Source organism: Anolis sagrei, chromosome 1, assembly GCF_037176765.1.
Source record: "Anolis sagrei isolate rAnoSag1 chromosome 1, rAnoSag1.mat, whole genome shotgun sequence".
NCBI classification, from domain to species: domain Eukaryota; kingdom Metazoa; phylum Chordata; class Lepidosauria; order Squamata; family Dactyloidae; genus Anolis; species Anolis sagrei.
The window spans coordinates 132,941,057-132,958,195 of record NC_090021.1 but is presented as its reverse complement, the minus strand read 5'-3'; the positions used below and the strand labels follow the sequence as shown (position 1 = coordinate 132,958,195).

The 17,139-nt window shown below is 39.1% G+C and overlaps 1 protein-coding gene across 2 annotated transcripts in view; it reads left to right on the top strand.

Moving 5' to 3' along the window:
• The window catches only part of NBAS (NBAS subunit of NRZ tethering complex), a 209,757-nt gene that overhangs the window by 77,438 nt on the left and 115,180 nt on the right, over window positions 1–17,139 (top strand). For both annotated transcript variants that reach the window (XM_067468668.1, XM_067468667.1), the window contains exons 24-30: window positions 1,944–2,129; window positions 3,572–3,745; window positions 7,045–7,178; window positions 8,304–8,366; window positions 10,360–10,482; window positions 10,995–11,097; window positions 14,533–14,762. In XM_067468668.1, coding sequence (XP_067324769.1) covers window positions 1,944–2,129; window positions 3,572–3,745; window positions 7,045–7,178; window positions 8,304–8,366; window positions 10,360–10,482; window positions 10,995–11,097; window positions 14,533–14,762 — 1,013 coding nt within the window. The remainder of the gene's footprint in view (window positions 1–1,943; window positions 2,130–3,571; window positions 3,746–7,044; window positions 7,179–8,303; window positions 8,367–10,359; window positions 10,483–10,994; window positions 11,098–14,532; window positions 14,763–17,139) is intronic.

Genomic DNA, 17,139 nt, shown 5'->3' with positions numbered 1-17,139 from the left:
TGTTGCTTCATGATCATATTTATTCAAGCAGGAGAGACTGACATCATATAGCAATATATTCAAATTTTATGAATATCTGTTACTGCTGATTTTGCCTTTTACTTAACTATTCATATTTTCATAGTTATAGGGAAATAGAAAAAAAAATCTTAAAGATAAAATGGGAAGTCAATGGATATATCAACTCATTATTCTCTAGCTCCCATCATCTTGAGTGATGAATATGTTAAATAGTGTTTGGGCTGAACTAAACTAGCATTTCTGAAGGTCTTCAATTCAAATGTAGAGATAATTAATTTAGGAACGGGATTATACAGTCTTTTATTTTATTGTCTCTACCGTATTGCTGGGCATATATATATGCATAAAACATTTGAATATAATTACTAGATAGATGCCATCTTGTTGTTCTGCATTAAGTTCTACCCTGAATTTATTTTTCTAGTTAAAATATTTTTGTATTGCCTCCCAGTTGACAAGGCCTCCTGAGCTGATAAACAAATATTAAAACAGTACAAAGATAAAACACATTAAAATATTATTCTAAAATCCCCAAAAGCTAACTAAACGCAATACTACAGTCCAGTTTTAAAACAGTTAAGAAACAATTTCAAATATGAAATACCACTGTTTTGGCTGCCTGCTTGAAGCTTGAAACAGATGGAGCCAGCCAAACCCCTTCTACAGTGATGGTTACAGGGAAAGCTCTGTTATGTGTATCCCTCAGCTTAATTTCATGAGGTGTTGGGACATGCAGTGGGGCCTCATATGGGAGTAGGCAGTCTTTCTCATATCCTGTCCCCAAGTTGTTCAGGGCTTTGTAGGACCTTGAACTGAGCTTGGAAGCAAATTGGTAACCAGTGCAGTTTTTGGAAGACTGGTGTTATATTGTCTCTAAAAAGGAAGAGGGGCCGACCAAGGGCAAGATGGATGGATGGTATCCTTGAAGTGACTGGCTTGACCTTGAAGGAGTTGGGGGTGGTGACGGCCAACAGGGAGCTCTGGCATGGGCTGGTCCATGAGGTCACGAAGAGTCAGAAGTGACTGAACGAATGAACAACAACAAAAATGCTCACATGGCTATGCATTCTGTGCCAGCTACAGTTTTCTAGCACTTTTCAAGGTTAGCTCCATTAAGAGCACATTGTAGTAATCTTAAGTGAGAGGTAGCTTAGACATGACCTGTGTTCAAAATCAGGTTAACCAATGAACCTAAACACCAAACACTTTCCCCATTTATTTGAAATGGACTGTCAATTATTCCCATGAGTTCTGCTATTTGAAGATAGTTTGTTACTTTCTCCACCATTAGTATTCATGCATTACTCTGTGGAAGATGTGGAACTTAAGAGTGAAATTCTGTAGAACTCACAGCACCTCCATGCAGCACAGTCTAATGACATTTAGATGGCTGTTTGACTCCCAACTGTGCTTTACATGAACAGAAGTTACTGTGCTATTGTAATGTACGTACATTGGGTTGTGAAATGTATGTAATTATTTATTTTGGTGGTAGTGAGGAATCACTGATTCTATGAAACTTACATAAGTGAAGTTACACTGCCATGGGACAGTGAATCCAGTCCAGCTTTTTATTTAAGCTATTTGAAATTCAGCTTCCCACTGACATGAGAGCCACTAGATTAGTGGTTCTCAACCTGTGGGTCCCCAGATGTTTTGGCCTTCAACTCCCAGAAATCCTAATAGTGGGGCATACTGACTGGGATTTCTGGGAGTTGAGACCAAAACACCTGGGGACCCACTTGAGAACCACTTCACTAGATGAATGTTAACCAGAAGTGAGATTATTTGTAGTTTGAAATGAAGTGTGCAATGGTTCATACAGATAAATCTCATTAGTCTTAAGAGAGTTATAAGACGTTCATTGTTCATGTTTGATACTTAGGTTCAAGACCTACCTCTCTCTCTTTCTATAAATATAGGTGGATTGTGCTCTCTCTCTGATTCGCCTTGGCATGGAAAGGAACATCCCTGGCCTCCATTCCCTCTGTGACAATCTTGTTACATTGGAGACACTTGTTTATGAGACAGGGTGCGACATAACTTTGAATCTGAAAGAGCTGCAACAGATGAAAAACATCGAGAAACTGAGGCTGTTGATGTTGACTGTAAGAATTCGTTTCTTTATTGTGATGTATTGAGTTGCATTGGATCGGGATATTTCTGTTGTAAAATGAAATTTCATTCTGTAGAAATGAACTCCTGTAACCACTAAACATAACTGGCTTATTTTATTCAGGATTTAGACTCAGTATCTTGACAGTGGCCTGAATGTTGTTTCAAGGTTTCACAATAAACCACTCTGATTTAGAAGGTTTAAATAGACTAACATATGTGCAAGATTGTGTCCTGACTGATATTCTAATTGAACAGTTCAATGTCAGTCACTTCATCTGCATTCCAGTCTCAATGATTTAGTGAAATAGTTAGTGGAATAGAAATTGCATAGAAGCCCCAAAGGATTGTTAGCATCCCATCAGGTAAAGATTCCTTATCACATCCTCTGTAAATCAACTTTTTGTATGTCACTTGTGGCGACTTCCTGTACTGCTCTAACAACTTGTCACTCCCATAAAGTGAACATAGACTGGATCTACACTGCACTATATACCAGGATCCAATCCCAGATTATCTGCTTTGAACTAGATTATATGAGTCTACACTGCTAAATAATCTGGGATAAGCAGATAACCTGGGATCTAGGGCAGTATATATCCAGCCATAAGAGGCCACGGTGACGCATTGCTAAGCTCCAGAACTAGCTGATTGGAAGGTTGGTGGTTCAAATCTGCAGGACAGGGTGAGCTTCCATGGTAGGCCCAAGCTTCTGCCAACCTAGCAGTTCAAAACATGCAAATATGGGTAGATCACTAAGTATCTCTTTGGCGGGAAAGTAACAGCGCGCCATGCAGTCATGCTGGCCGCATGACCTGGGTGGCATCTACAAATCATACGGGCTCTTCTGCTTAGAAATGAAGATGAGCACCACCCCCCAGAGTTGGACACAACTAGACTTAATGTCAAGGGGAAACCTTTACCTTTACCTTATATACAGCCAATAGTGTATTGTGTAGGTTTGTTGTTCTATATAATGATCTGAAAACATTCATTTAATGCTGAGTATATGTTCTGTTTTTATGATTCCTTTAAATATTATTATTATTGTAATCATGTAATCACTGTAATGGTTGTAATTATAATGATTACTTTTTATCTTGTTTCTTTAGTTGAAATAATGATGAAAATAGCTGGAAGCAATGGTGAAATCTATTAAAATGATCACAATAATCAGTAAATATCAAAACAGTTTGAAAACCTTGTTTGAAGAAATAAGATGGGAAAGATGTTCATTTTCTAACAAAGCAATTTCTGTCAGCACAGTTTGCAATTTATGATAGCAACATCTTAAGTGGTACTAGAAAAAAAAGTTTGATTTTGTGCCATTTTAGATTCTTTTGAAATTTCAGCCAATTTATAATGTTATTTAAATGTGGACCTCTTCTTAAAATGTGTTCATTTTTTCCTTAAAATAAAACTACTGACATTTCAGTCATCAGAAGACAAGTATGTGAAAAATGCCTACCAGTGGATGGTTCCCTTTCTACATCGCTGTGAAAACGAGTCTCCAGGCATTGCTAATGAGCTTATAAAAGAGTACTTGGTAACACTGGCCAAAGAAGACCTGACATTTCCTCTGAAAATCTTTCAGCATTCAAAGCCAGCGGTAAGTTCAGTTTATTCATTTTGGATTTATGTACCTGAAAGCTTCACCTCCGTCCCTCACGCAAATTACATTTGCAAAAACATTTAGTGGTGTTCCTTGTTTTACTGATTGTTTCTGAAGATGTCTGCCATTGTACTGCATTTTGGGACTAAGCATTTATCTTTTCAATGCTAACACTTGTACTCTAAACAAGGTTACAAAGGCATTTCTATTACACAACTAATCCCTATCAGGATGTCAGAATGCACCTTCAACCATTAATCATTCCTACAACAGAGTGGGTAATTTTAGCTCAGGAGGAATCTCTGCTGAATGTCACTTCAGTGTTGATCTTCTGTAATGTTTAATCTTTTTTGTTTTGTTATAAAGCTCTTCTCCACTTCTTCCCCCTGCCAAACACCTGTACAGATGTTATGTTTTTGACTGTGCTGAAATGTCACTGTTAAGCTTCTGCACTTTATTCTCATTCCCTTTGAGGGGATGGGGCTGTATGAAACACCCTAGAGATGTATATAGTTTCAGTAATTCAGGTTTATCAAAATCCCAAGCCTGCAGTGTGGTAGCAGGAGGTGTATTTGTACAGAGCAGATAGGAGCCCCCGGTGGCGCAGTGGGTTAAACCCCTATTCTGGCAGGACTGAAGACCGACAGGTCGCAGGTTCGAATCTGGGGAGAGGCGGATGAGCTCCCTCTATCAGCTCCAGCTCCTCATGCGGGGACATGAGAGAAGCCTCCCACAAGGATGATAAAAACATCAAATCATCCAGGCGTCCCCTGGGCAACGTCCTTGCAGACGGCCAATTCTCTCACACCAGGAGTCACTCCTGACATGACAAAAAAAAAAACAACAAAAAACCCCCCAAAAAACCAGAGCAAATGCAAAATAATAATAATAATAATAATAATAATAATAATAATAATAATATAAAAATGGATACTAGAATAGCAAAGCTTTTCAACATCTACATGAAACTGTTGGGAGAGGTCATCCAGAGTTTTGGAGTTCGGTACTATCTCTATGCAGATGACACTCAACTCTACTACTCCTTTCCACCTAATTCCAAGGAAGCCCTCCAGATCCTGGGCCAGTGCCTGGCTGCTGTAATGAACTGGATGAGGGCTAACAAGCTGAAGCTTAATCTGGACAAATCAGAGGTCCTTCTGGTCAGTTGTGAGGTCGATGGGGTATAGGGTGGCAACCTGTGCTTGATGGAGGACCGCAGTTTGGGGGTCCTCCTGGACTCAGCACTGGCAATTGATGTTCAGGTATTAGTGTTGGCCGGGAGGACATTTGCACAGTTAAAATTTGTGTGCCAACTGTGACTGTACCTCGAAAGCCTGACTTGGCCATGGTGGTCCACATCTTGGTCACATCTAGATTGGATTACTGCAATGCACTCCACATGGGGCTGCCTTTGAAGATGACCCAAAAATTGCAATTTGTGCAAAGGTCGGCAGCCAGGTTGTTAACTAGAGCTAGTTACAGGGAACAGACAATGTCTCTACCGGTGCAAGTGCTGAGATCTGCTGGGGAGGCCCTTCTCTCACTCCCACCTCCATCACAAATACAGTTGGTGGGGACAAGAGAGAGGGCCTTCTCGGTTGTGGCCCCCCAACTCTGGAACTCTCTCCCCAGGGAGATTAGATTAGCCCCCACCCTATCCAACTTTTGGAAAGACCTGAAGTCTTGGATGTTCCAATGTACCTTTGAATAATAGCTTATATTATATTTATAATGGACTGATCAAGTCTGCCTAACCCTCTTCTTTAGGTAGGATCTCCAGCACTTTATTTGGTCCCCATGTTAGCCGCCCTGAGTCCCTTCGGGGAGATGGAGGTGGGATATAAGAATAAAGTTGTTGTTGTTAAAGTACAAAAATGAGAGAAAGTGAAGCAACAAGATGTTTTGGTTCCTTCCACAATCTCAGTGCCGAGTTCAACTGAAAAGCGTGGTCAATTTCTATAGCTCTTCCTCAAAGCTAAGGGCTTAATCTTTCCTTATAAGATAGTAGATGAGTGTACCTCTGAGAGGTACAACTGGAATCACAGTGCCTACAATTCCCAGCCCCCCAGGCATCCCAGAAGGATATCGTGGTTGATAGTATTGAATGCCGCTGAGAGAGCTAAAAGCATCATTATCCTTTGTCAGTGTTAAGATGGAGGTCATCAACTAAGGTGACCATAGCAGTCTCAACTCCATATCCTGCTCTGATGCTGGTTTGAAATGGGTCAAGGAAATGTGTATCATCCAAGATTTCCTAGACTTAGCTTTAAAAAGGAAAATTAGACACCCCATTACCAGCTTCTGCCCCAATGATGGCATCTACGTCAGCTCTTATGTGAAAGATTCTGTCTCTGAAATTATTATTAAAGACATCACAGTGAGCTATGTAAGGTTCTAGGAGCAGGCTCAGAGGAGAGGGTACCTGAGTTAGACATCTCACCTCCCTGAATAGCTCGGCATACTGACACAACTGAAATGTGGGATACTGACATTGAGTGACTACTTGGTTAACTCTTTAGAGCACAACAGGATCTGGTAAGTAGAGCTGGGAGAAAGAACTCAATGAGTCTCTGAGTAGGCATTTATAGGACCATATTGTCAGACCCAATTGTTTCATACTTGCTCTAATTTTAACCAATGAAATGTGAAATGCAGAGATGGGAGTTAGGGAAGAAAGGAGCTTTTGTAACTGAGATTAATGCTGTCTTTCCATAACTGTGTAGCACTTTCATATTTTCAAGGCATTACTTATAGCTACAGATCTAGACTGAATTCATTTTCCTGCTTCTTAAGTGGCATTTTGCTAGGATGTTCATTAATTCTTTATTTTTTGGCTGTATACTGATGTAGACTGGCTGTAAACAAGTCAAGGGAAATTAGCATTCTAAAATATAGGAAAGCTGTTTATGAACAGATGAAGGAAATCACATAATATAGCTAAGCTACAGCCTTTAGAATTATAAATATTTTTATTTCAGTGCATTGCCTGAAGGAAAATATTGTGTATTAGTGTGTGTGTTTTAAAAACGTGAAACTGAAAAACTAAAAATAACTTGCTGTTTCAAATAGCTAACATGCTTAAAAGTTACAATGAAGCTTCCATGAAGAGGTTCATATGTTTAATTGAGGAAATTCGAAATCTATGAAAGCCTTGATAATTAACAAAACCTCTAAATTGGTTTTTCAGTTGTAATTATTCCACTTGAGTCCATTAAGATATTGAAGAAACTAACTGCAAAGTGAGAAAACTATTCTAGAATGAAATAATAAATATGGTGTTTTCTTTTTTCCCTTAGTGCCAACAAAAAATAATTTCAGATCAAGATCTATTGATGGTGATTGCCTTAGAATGCATATACAGCTGCAAACGAGATGACCAGCTGTCTCTTTGCTATGATATCTTAGAATGTCTGCCTCAGAGAGGTTATGGGTGAGTATTGCCAGGCACACACGTCATTTTTAGAGTAATATTTCAAAAGCAGAGTTGGGAAGAATCCTTCATGGATAGTATCCTAAGTAATTAAATATCTATACCCACTGTCCCAATAATCATTGAATCCATGGAGTTAGAAGAGACTACTAGGGCCACCCAGTGCAAGCCTCTATAGCACAACCTGGGGAACTCCAGGTGTCTGGCCTCCAACTCCCAGAAGCCCTAGCCTGCCTGTGTAATGGTCAGGAATTCTGGGATCTGAAGTCCAAAACACCTGGAGGGCCATAGGTTGTACAGGCCTGCTCTACAGGAGCATACTCCAGAGAAGGAAACTCTACCATTCTCAAAGGCAGCATAATCCACTCTCAAATAGCTTTTACCATCAGGAAGTCACAACTTGTAAGGAAAGAACTACAAGAAAAGGACCACAGCTGACTGGTAGAGCACATGTTTCACAAATAGGGCCCTTGCTTACTACCAATTGCCTCAGGTAGCATTTGGAAAGGCAATATGTGAAACTCAATAAAGTAGCTATCAATACTGAGGATGTGAAGAATACTTGTAAATGTTATTGTCCTTGAGACACCCCATCAACAAAGGGTCAACTAATTTTGTGTGAATATCTCATTCTTAATATTGATCTGTGTGGTGGAGTGTGTGTGTGGGGGGGGGGATAGGAATTCCTAATATTTTGTACAGAAAATTGTGTGCTTTTGTTTGAAAACTTCACTGAATTGCTCTCTCTATAAAATTTTAATGCAAAATATATGAAGAATGGGGAAGGGTACAAGAGTGGATGTAGAACAGGGGCATTCTAAACTTCTTGTATCTTCATCTTCCTCCATTGCTGTCTAATACAAAAAAAGGTTTCTATGATGTTAAAAAGGAAAAGGGGGAAAAAAAGGAAAAAGATCTTGCTCTTTTCGAACCAGTTTTGTCACAGATAAAGTTAACAACAAAGGTGAATGGTAAGAGATGAAGAAAAGGAATATTACATTCTAGCAGGTCTTTCTTCTTGTAACTCAAATTTGTGTTTGTGAAAGAAATGATTTTTATGAGAGGTTATTTTCTAATTTACTTTTCTCTTAGTATGTAATATAATTTATTTGACATCCCATTTAGCCCCGAAACAGACATGACTAGCAATCTTCATGATAAGGTGGATGAACTGGAACAAATTCTTAGGTAAGAATCTCCTCCCCCCCCCCCCCACCTTGAAATGTTTGCTCTCTTAAAACATCATTATATTTTACATGTTATGTCATTAATATTACAATAATGATTTCATTGTTATAACATCCAAGAAATGTTGGAGCATAATAAAGTAAGATTCTCTGCACCCTTGAATATCTGCTCCGAAGGATTCCTGAGTTCTCTGGAGTGTCTACAGCAGTAGTGTCCAACCTTTGTTCCTCCAAGTCTTTGGGACTCCCAACTCCTAGAAACCCTGGTCAGCTTGTCCAATGGCCAGAAATACTGGGAGCTGAAGTCCAAAAACCCTGGAAGACCAAAGGTTGAACACCATTGGTTTACAGCAAAATGAAAAATGGTTCCACTGATGGAATTGGCTTCACAAATTGGCAAATAACATTGCTTTTACACCCCACATTTACTTGGGCACTATGATATTATCCTACTATGTAATGAGACAAAGACCCAAAATTTCTTACATCCAAAATCTATATCTTATTCATTTATTGCTTCTTGGACATTTTCTAATACAGCAAACTAGAAGTAGAGAGAGAGGAAGTGGGGAAGGGAAGTATAGTGTGAGTGAGAAAAATATTTAGTCCTCAAATGGTGAATATTTCTTATGGATTAAAGATTAATTACAGTTTTTAAGGAGAGCCCCCAGTGGCGCAGTGGGTTAAACCCCTGTGCTGGCAGGACTGAAGACCGGCAAGTCGCAGGTTTGAATCCGGGAAGAGGTGGATGAGCTCCCTCTATCAGCTCCAGGTCCTCATATGGGGACATGAGAGAAGCCTCCCACAAGGATGATAAAAACATCGAATCATCCGGGCGTCCCCTGGGCAACATCCTTGTAGACGGCCAATTCTCTCACACCAGAAGCAACTTGCAGTTTCTCAAGTCGCTCCTGACACAACAAAAAACAAAACAAAAAACAACGGTTTTTAAGTTGATATGTAATTAAAAAGTGATCTAAATGCCATATATGTGTCCATGTATAGTTGCTAAATGTAAGTTTCCTGGGGGGAAAAAAGCTGTTCCAAGAGGTCAAGCCATTAATATCTTATTTTAAAATATAGAAAAAAATACCCATTATTTCCTATATTGTAATATGACCTATTGGGCAATTAGAAAAGATTGGTTAGTCCCTCTTTGACAGGATCATGATTTTTATACTTGTACTTATTTTATATTACAAGAGTGCAAATCTTCATAAATTTATTTCTCACATACTAAAAGGGATTTTTATATATGTCAGTTTTTTCCTCTAAGAAAATTGTCAGTGCAGTTTTCATCTATAGTTGGAGAGTTACAATGTTTGGGCATTTTCTGCCCAGAAAACAAGTGCCCTGAATGGAAAATGTCATTTTGTGTGCAAAAAAACAACATTTCTTTACAAATAACTATATTCTGTGCAAGCAACATCTTTTCTGCATAGGAATGTTTTTGCATAGAAAATGTCGTTTTATGCAAAGGAACAGTACGCCTTTTAATGCATGATAGGTCTCAAGCAGAACATTTCTTGCCTATTGCCCTTGCTTTTTTCTGACACATGTGAAAATTTCTTTTGGGCCATTTTTTCAAGTGTTATCCAATTTTTTTTCACGATTACTATTGAAAATTGCATGTATATGCAGACAAAATTCAGTCTTTTTTTCCTGTTTGGCCCCGCACTAGCATTTGGTCATGTTATCTTTACATGTGCAAAGACTATTTTGCCACTATACGGAACAGATGGCATGACTTCCAGGAGAGATGATGGGTGGTCCCTGTAGTCTAACTGGGTGGAAAGATAGTTTGACATAATGATCCAAATGACATCAATCCTGAATGTCTTTTCAGAGCTATCTCTAGCTGTGGGTTTTATTTTGCACCTAAAGAAAATGGGATTCTCCTTGAGCCCATGTGGTGATACAACTGAGTTATGTAATGGCAGGACAGAGTTATACTTGATCTGAATGTTTAATGGTGCATATGATTGTTATTGCAGTGTTTCAGAACTTTTGGAGAAACACGGACTCCAGAAACCAGTATTGTTTGTGAAAGAGACACAGAACAACCCAGAAGAAGCACACAAGCTGATGATTAGGTTAACAAGGCACACTGGTCGCAAGTGAGTTCATAACAATAATGTTGAATGTCTTGACTACCATTTTCTTTCTTTGACTGTTTGAAAATGAACTACCCTATTTATTCGAGTCTAATGCTCATCTTTTTTGGCTAAATGACCTTGCCAAAATTAGGGTGCATCCTTGGCTGAGAGCTGAGCGTTACAATTTCAGTCTCTCACCGTGAATCAACTTTTTCAACCAGGATCCAGCTTATATAGCTAAGGAAGCAGTAATTTGAAGCAAGCAACTCTGTGTCAACCTTCGTTTTGCGCCTGTTTATATGAGTGTAATAAAATCTGCTTCCCATATAGAAATGTCATGAGGATCCCTAAGATACTGCATATGAAGCATTGTATAAATAATAATTTAGCGTGAATGTTTTCAATGCACCCACAAGTGTGCTGTTCCCGTTGGGGGTTTTTATGTGGTTTTTAAGATGAAGTATTTAATCTCCATGTTGACACATTCTCTGGAAGCTATTTGCTTATAAATGTTGACCTTTATCTCTTAAAAGGCAGCCTCCTGTTAATGAGATGCACTGGATGGGGTTGTTACAAGATATGCTGGAGATGCAGCAGAATGTCTACACATGCTTAGAGCCAGACACATGCTATGAGGTGATCCTTTCTTTTTGTGTCTCCATTTGAGGGGTACCTGTTGGTGCTGTGATGTCCACTTGTATTAGTTAACTCGCATGTGTTAATTCTTCCTTCTTGACCTGTAACAATGAAATCGCAGCTTATATATTTGGTCTGTATCTGTCTCACAAACATTTAAGAAAATACTTTCCTTAAAAGGATATTCTTCATCTTTCAGAGTAGGCTCTCCATCTAGATAGCAATTAGGTCCACTTTGCTAGTTGACTTTGTCTAACAAATGATTTTCTCATGAGCCTCTGGTAATAAATGCTAGTCACTGTTGGGTGGTGAGGCATGTTATTTAAGCACTGGATATAGAAGTTCCAGATTATTTAAGGTAATTTGGTTTTCTGCCAGACTGGAAGAGACCCAGTTTTTGATGAACCCGTATCGGGTGCTGAAGGGCTAGGTTGACATAACCTCGGAGGAGGAAGTGTGTGCATTTTGTACCCACTTAAATGCTTAAGTGAGTACAAAACATATCAAAACATATCAAAATACACAATTGAACACAATAATAACAGTGAGTTTATCACAGAGAATTAAGCATTGAAATTTATTTACTTTTTGTCGTGTCAGGAGCAACTTGAGAAACTGCAAGTCGCTTCTGGTGTGAGAGAATTGGCCATCTGCAAGGACGTTGCCCAGGGGATGCCCGGATGATTTGATTTTTTTTTAATCATCCTTGTGGGAGGCTTCTCTCATGTCCCCCGTATGAGGAGCTGGAGCTCATCCACCTCTCCCCGGATTCGAACCTGTGACCTGTCGGTCTTCTGTCCTGCCAGCACATGGGGTTTAACCCACTGTGCCACTGGCGGCTCCTAATCATTGAGATAAAAATATAACAGATGCTATGAACTCATGGAGTTGTATTTTTTTAATCCTTCTTTGCCAAAGTGTGCTTGTACTTACCAAACTACAACTCCCAGAACTCTATAGCATTGAGCAGTGGCAGTTAAAATTGTGTCAAATTGCATCAATTCTACAGTGCAGAACCAGCCTCATGAGCTGCATTTCTTCTGCACCATTGACAATGTCACTCTTTCCCCATCTCTCTGCCTCTATAATTTTGAGTCCATCTCATTTTAAAATTGAGTCAAGTTCCTGTAATGTTCTTTGGCTTTTTCAACATTTAAAAAAAAAACATTGCAGAAGAGAAACACTACTGATACACACACACACACACACATATATGGTGTTTTGTCATATTCAGTTAAAAAAAACACCCTGAAGCTCTGAGTTTTCTGCCATTGAACAAACTAATTATGAAACACTTGTGAATTCTAAAAGACATGAGAAATGTAGATTGGAAACTTGAACTTCTTAATGTTCAGAAACTCTGAAATAGAATTGCTAACTAAACAATATATGTGAAGATGAATGGCCTTCTGGATCACTGTTATGTTTATTAAATGGTTCACTGAGCAGAAAGTTCATTTTTAATAATGTCGCACAGGGTGTGTAAAGAACTCTTGATAGATGCTTTCCTCTTTGCATTTAAAGTAAAATGCAAAATTCTGTTTCTACAGAAAATTGTTTGTATATATTCAAGATGAATTTGTCATTAAGTGAATTACAATGAGTGGTTTCTGTTTTGAATATGCAAAGATTACTTGAAATTGCTCTTTATTCTGTAGTGTGTAAGTCTTTGCGGTTTATAATTTACCTTTCAAAATCTGACATCCGTTAGCATTTACATAACCGTATGGCAGCTTATACACTTCATTGTTTATATTATCTAATCTTTAAGACTCTGAAGAGATGTTGACAGCAAATTAGAAAACTTCTGAGAAATACAATAGGAAAATGGCATATGGAGTGTAAATTGAAAACTGAAGCTGGTTCCTCCTTCAAAAATGTGCACTAAGAGGAAAATGTGAGGAAAAATGAGCTACAGTTATAGAAGTGTAGAGCTGGAAGAGAACCCAAGGACCATCCAGTCTAACCACATGCCATTCAGGAATACATAGTCAAAGCACTCATAACAGATGGACATCTAGTCCCTGTTTAAAAACCTCCAAAGGAGGAGATTTCTTCACACTCAAAGACAGTATATCCCACTATCAAACAGCTCAAGAAGTAATAATATTCTGGTGGAATCTTTTCCTGCAATTTGAATCTAGATTTCCACTAGTAATGTGGTCATCATATGGTCATTATAGAATCACAGAGTTGTAACAGACCACAAGGGTTATCCAGCCAACCCCATTCTGCCATGCAAAAATGCACAATCAAAGCACTCCTGACACATGGCCATCCAGCCTCAGCTCAGAAACCTGCAGATAAGGAGACACCACAATGTTTGGCTTGTTTCAAGACTACACACAGCACAGTTCCTTACCCAACTGGTTTGAACACTATTCAGACCAAACTGATCATATATCCCGCAATATATATGAGTATTATTTTTCCCATGCAGGGATTTTATGTTCATTTCTACAGTGGAAGATGATATAGTTTAGTGGCTAGGCACCTTCAATCTATGACCTCCTTTGGTAGGACTAGGAAAACATGCTACCTAAAATCCCAAAGAGCTGTTTCCAGCCTGGGCCATAGATAGATTCTTCTGCATCCTTGGAAGACCACATCAGCAGAGTTTAATAATATGTACTTTATTTATATTCTGTCCTATCTCCCCGAGGGGACTCAGGGTGAATTACAGTACCCATATATGGCAAACATTCAATGCCATTATACAATTAACAAAGACAGACAGTACATAAACAGAGATAAAGACTTCCCATCTTTTTCCATCTCTGGTATCTGGAGGCTGTGCTCGATTCCGGCCATGGGGTTGTGGGGGGGGGGGGGTGCTGTCACTCCATCTTCCATGCTGAGGAGTTGTTGTCCTTAGACGATCTCCCGATCAAATCACTAGCATGACTGCATGGACACCTTTTATTACCTCCCCGCCAAAGTGGTACCTGTTTATCTACTAGCATTGCTGTTTTCGAACTGCTAGATAAGCAGAAACTGAGCTGACAGTTGGGAGCTCACCTCAACCCGGGCTTGAACGGTCAACATTTCGGTCAGCAAAATTTTTAACTTGGTTTAATTTGCTGTGATTTTCCAGTGAGCAACATATAAGATATTAGATATACTTCTGCTTAATCATTTATAAAAATCAGTGGAATACACTTGAGGCAGTACATCCCACTGTTTCTTTTTTTAAATAAATGATTAAACAGAAGTGTGGTGGAGTCTCCTTTTCTGGAGGTTTTTAAGTAGAGGCTGGATGACCATCTGCCAGTGGTGCTTTGATTCTGTGTTCCTGCCTGGCAGGGGGTTGAACTGGATGGCCCATGGGGTCTCTTTTCTAACTCTATGTCTCTGTCTAATGTTATTAGTCTGCCCTTAGAGGGAAAATGTCTTCCTGAATGTTTGTTTAACCATTTCTGCCTTTATATTTTGTAGATATTTGCGGAAAGCCTTCTGTGTTCAAGCCGGCTGGAGAACATTCACTTAGCTGGGCAAATGATGCATTGTAGCATTTGGTCAATAGATCCTCCAGTTAGTGCTGCTTCTAAAGGAAAATCGCAATACCGAGTCAGCTATGAGAAAAGCCTTGAATTGGTTTTGGCTGCCAGCAGAGAGTATTTCAATTCTTCAACCAGTTTGACTGATACTTGCATGGATTTGGCCAGGTAAACCAGCCCACACTCAGCATCACCCCTGCTCCCCTTCAACTTTTAGATCGGAATTGGGGAAATTTCAGCCTTATAAAATCTGCATATTTTTTCATTAGAATTTCACGGTCTGTTAATTCATTTTAATGCCAGAGCTGAAACATACATACACATCTTTCCACACATACATTTCCTACTTTTTTTCTAAGCATTCTTGATATTAGGAACCTAATTTAGGAAGTAAAGCTCCTCACTGCTCCAAAATAATTGTTAAAACATTGGGTGTCAGAAAGCTTTAGTGATACATTTATTATTAACTGGGAAATCTACTGGCCCTTACACACTTAAGTATTTTTCTTGGGAACTTAAATGTGCATCATTCTACACAAGTGGTTCTAAACCTGTTAGTCACCAAGTGTTTTGGCCTACAACTTCCAGAAATCCCAACCAGTTTACCAGCTGTTAGGACTTTTGGGAATTGAAGGCCAAAACATCTGAGGAACCACAGGTTGAGAACCACTGTTCTACAGTATAGAATGAATGTGTTCAACACCACTTTACTGTCCTGTCTCAATACTATTGAATCATGGGAGTTGTAATTTCACACAGTCTTTAGCTTTTTCTGCCAAGGCATTCTGGTGCCTCACCAAACTATAAATCCCAAGGTTTCATAACAAACAGCGTATTTGCACCCCAATTATTTCTGAAGTTGCCATAAATGTTTACGCGATGCTGGAAACTAAATGAACCCTTGATAAGTCTAGGGTGTGGCAGTCTGATTTGGCAACAGTTACCCATGATGTTTATTGTGATTCTCTCTCTGTGTGATTGTCTTTAAAGACAGTCCTGAAGCTTGGAGAACATGCCAGGTAGTGTACTAACATATGTTAGTATCATATGATCACATTATTCAAATATTGAAAGAATTGCATTGCATTCTGGTATTTCCTGGGCAATATGCAAGGATGTTATTTTTGACATTTAATTATTTAAACTAGTGCCTCTCAGGCTATAACTGCTGTACCAGCAGGTTTTTTTTTCCTCCGGTGTGTCAAGGACTCCAGTGTGACAAGGTACATGAGAAAACCAAGAATCAAAACATAGGCATAAATCCATGACCAGGAACACAGAAACTTCGTTCAAAACATAAATCCATTAACATGAGCACAAGACTTTCTCAAAGATCACATAGACTTGAATGTGCAAGAACAAGACCCAAGGTGTACGCAGTAATGGTGCATTACCTGCTTTAACCCTTTTATTAAACAACACTTTAATTTAAAGTCCACAGGCGATGAAGTCATGCCTTTAACCTCTGGTCTGTTTCAAGGATTTCTCACAGTCTCTGTGACCTCCATAATCTGAGTCCCTCCTCCCAGAGATTGAGTCTCCTACTCTTACTGGCCTCAGGTGTTTTCCCAGAGGAAAGATCTTTTCCTCCCAGCTCCTTATCTTCCGTTCCCAAGGAATGACAAGGGGAAAGGTCTTCCCTATCTTCCAGTGCCAAAGCATCTCCATCTCCTCCCTGCTCTGAAGCCATTTCTTTCTGACCCGGCACACAACCATCCTCCCAGACAGATTCATGTTCCAAAATCCTCTCATTTCTCACACTGGAAAGGCCATCATTCCTCACAACCTTTGACTGAACAATTCCCTCATCTTCAGCCTCTGGCTGAACCACAACACGATCAGCTACAGCAGTTTCTTTCTTTCCTGGAAATTTGCACTGGTCCAGGGACTGTCCTTTTGAGTATCATTAATTTAATTAACCTAATGCAGCAAGCTTCCCTTACCTGCAGTGGGTCAGTGGTCAAGCTTTTTTCTATATCACTTCCAAGCACGGAATGTATTTTCTCTGGAGTTGCATCTCATCTCCCTTGCCCCTGTGCTTTTAAAAATATATGCTTCATGTTTAATTATTTATTATATTTTATTGGATTGTTCCCTTTTAAAGAAATACACAGACACATACAGCTTTGGTTTGTTTCAGAAAAGCAGCCTGAAAATTCTTAAAATAAACACAAGCAAACCCAAACCTGTAATTTGCCTCCATTATATTTTTACCCTGTTAGGGAATTTGAGCATGAGCAGTAATCGGCAAATGTAATGTAACAGTACATTGTGATTATATCTGTGTAAACTGCACAGCTGTAAAATACAAATGTAGTTGCTATATGCAGAATGTTTCCACGCATCGCCACCTGCATGGTTTCCGAATGTAAGGCTCACCTAAGTAGTAAGGAGATGAAAACAAATTGATTATTTTAAAAGAAAAGAAAAGAAAAGGCTCAGCAGCCTTGAGCGTACACTGCACAGGAAATACTTGTAATTTATTTATCAGCTGCCATAGGGGCAATGTAATGCTTTAGAGAACAAATAAAAAGACATTGCTTAT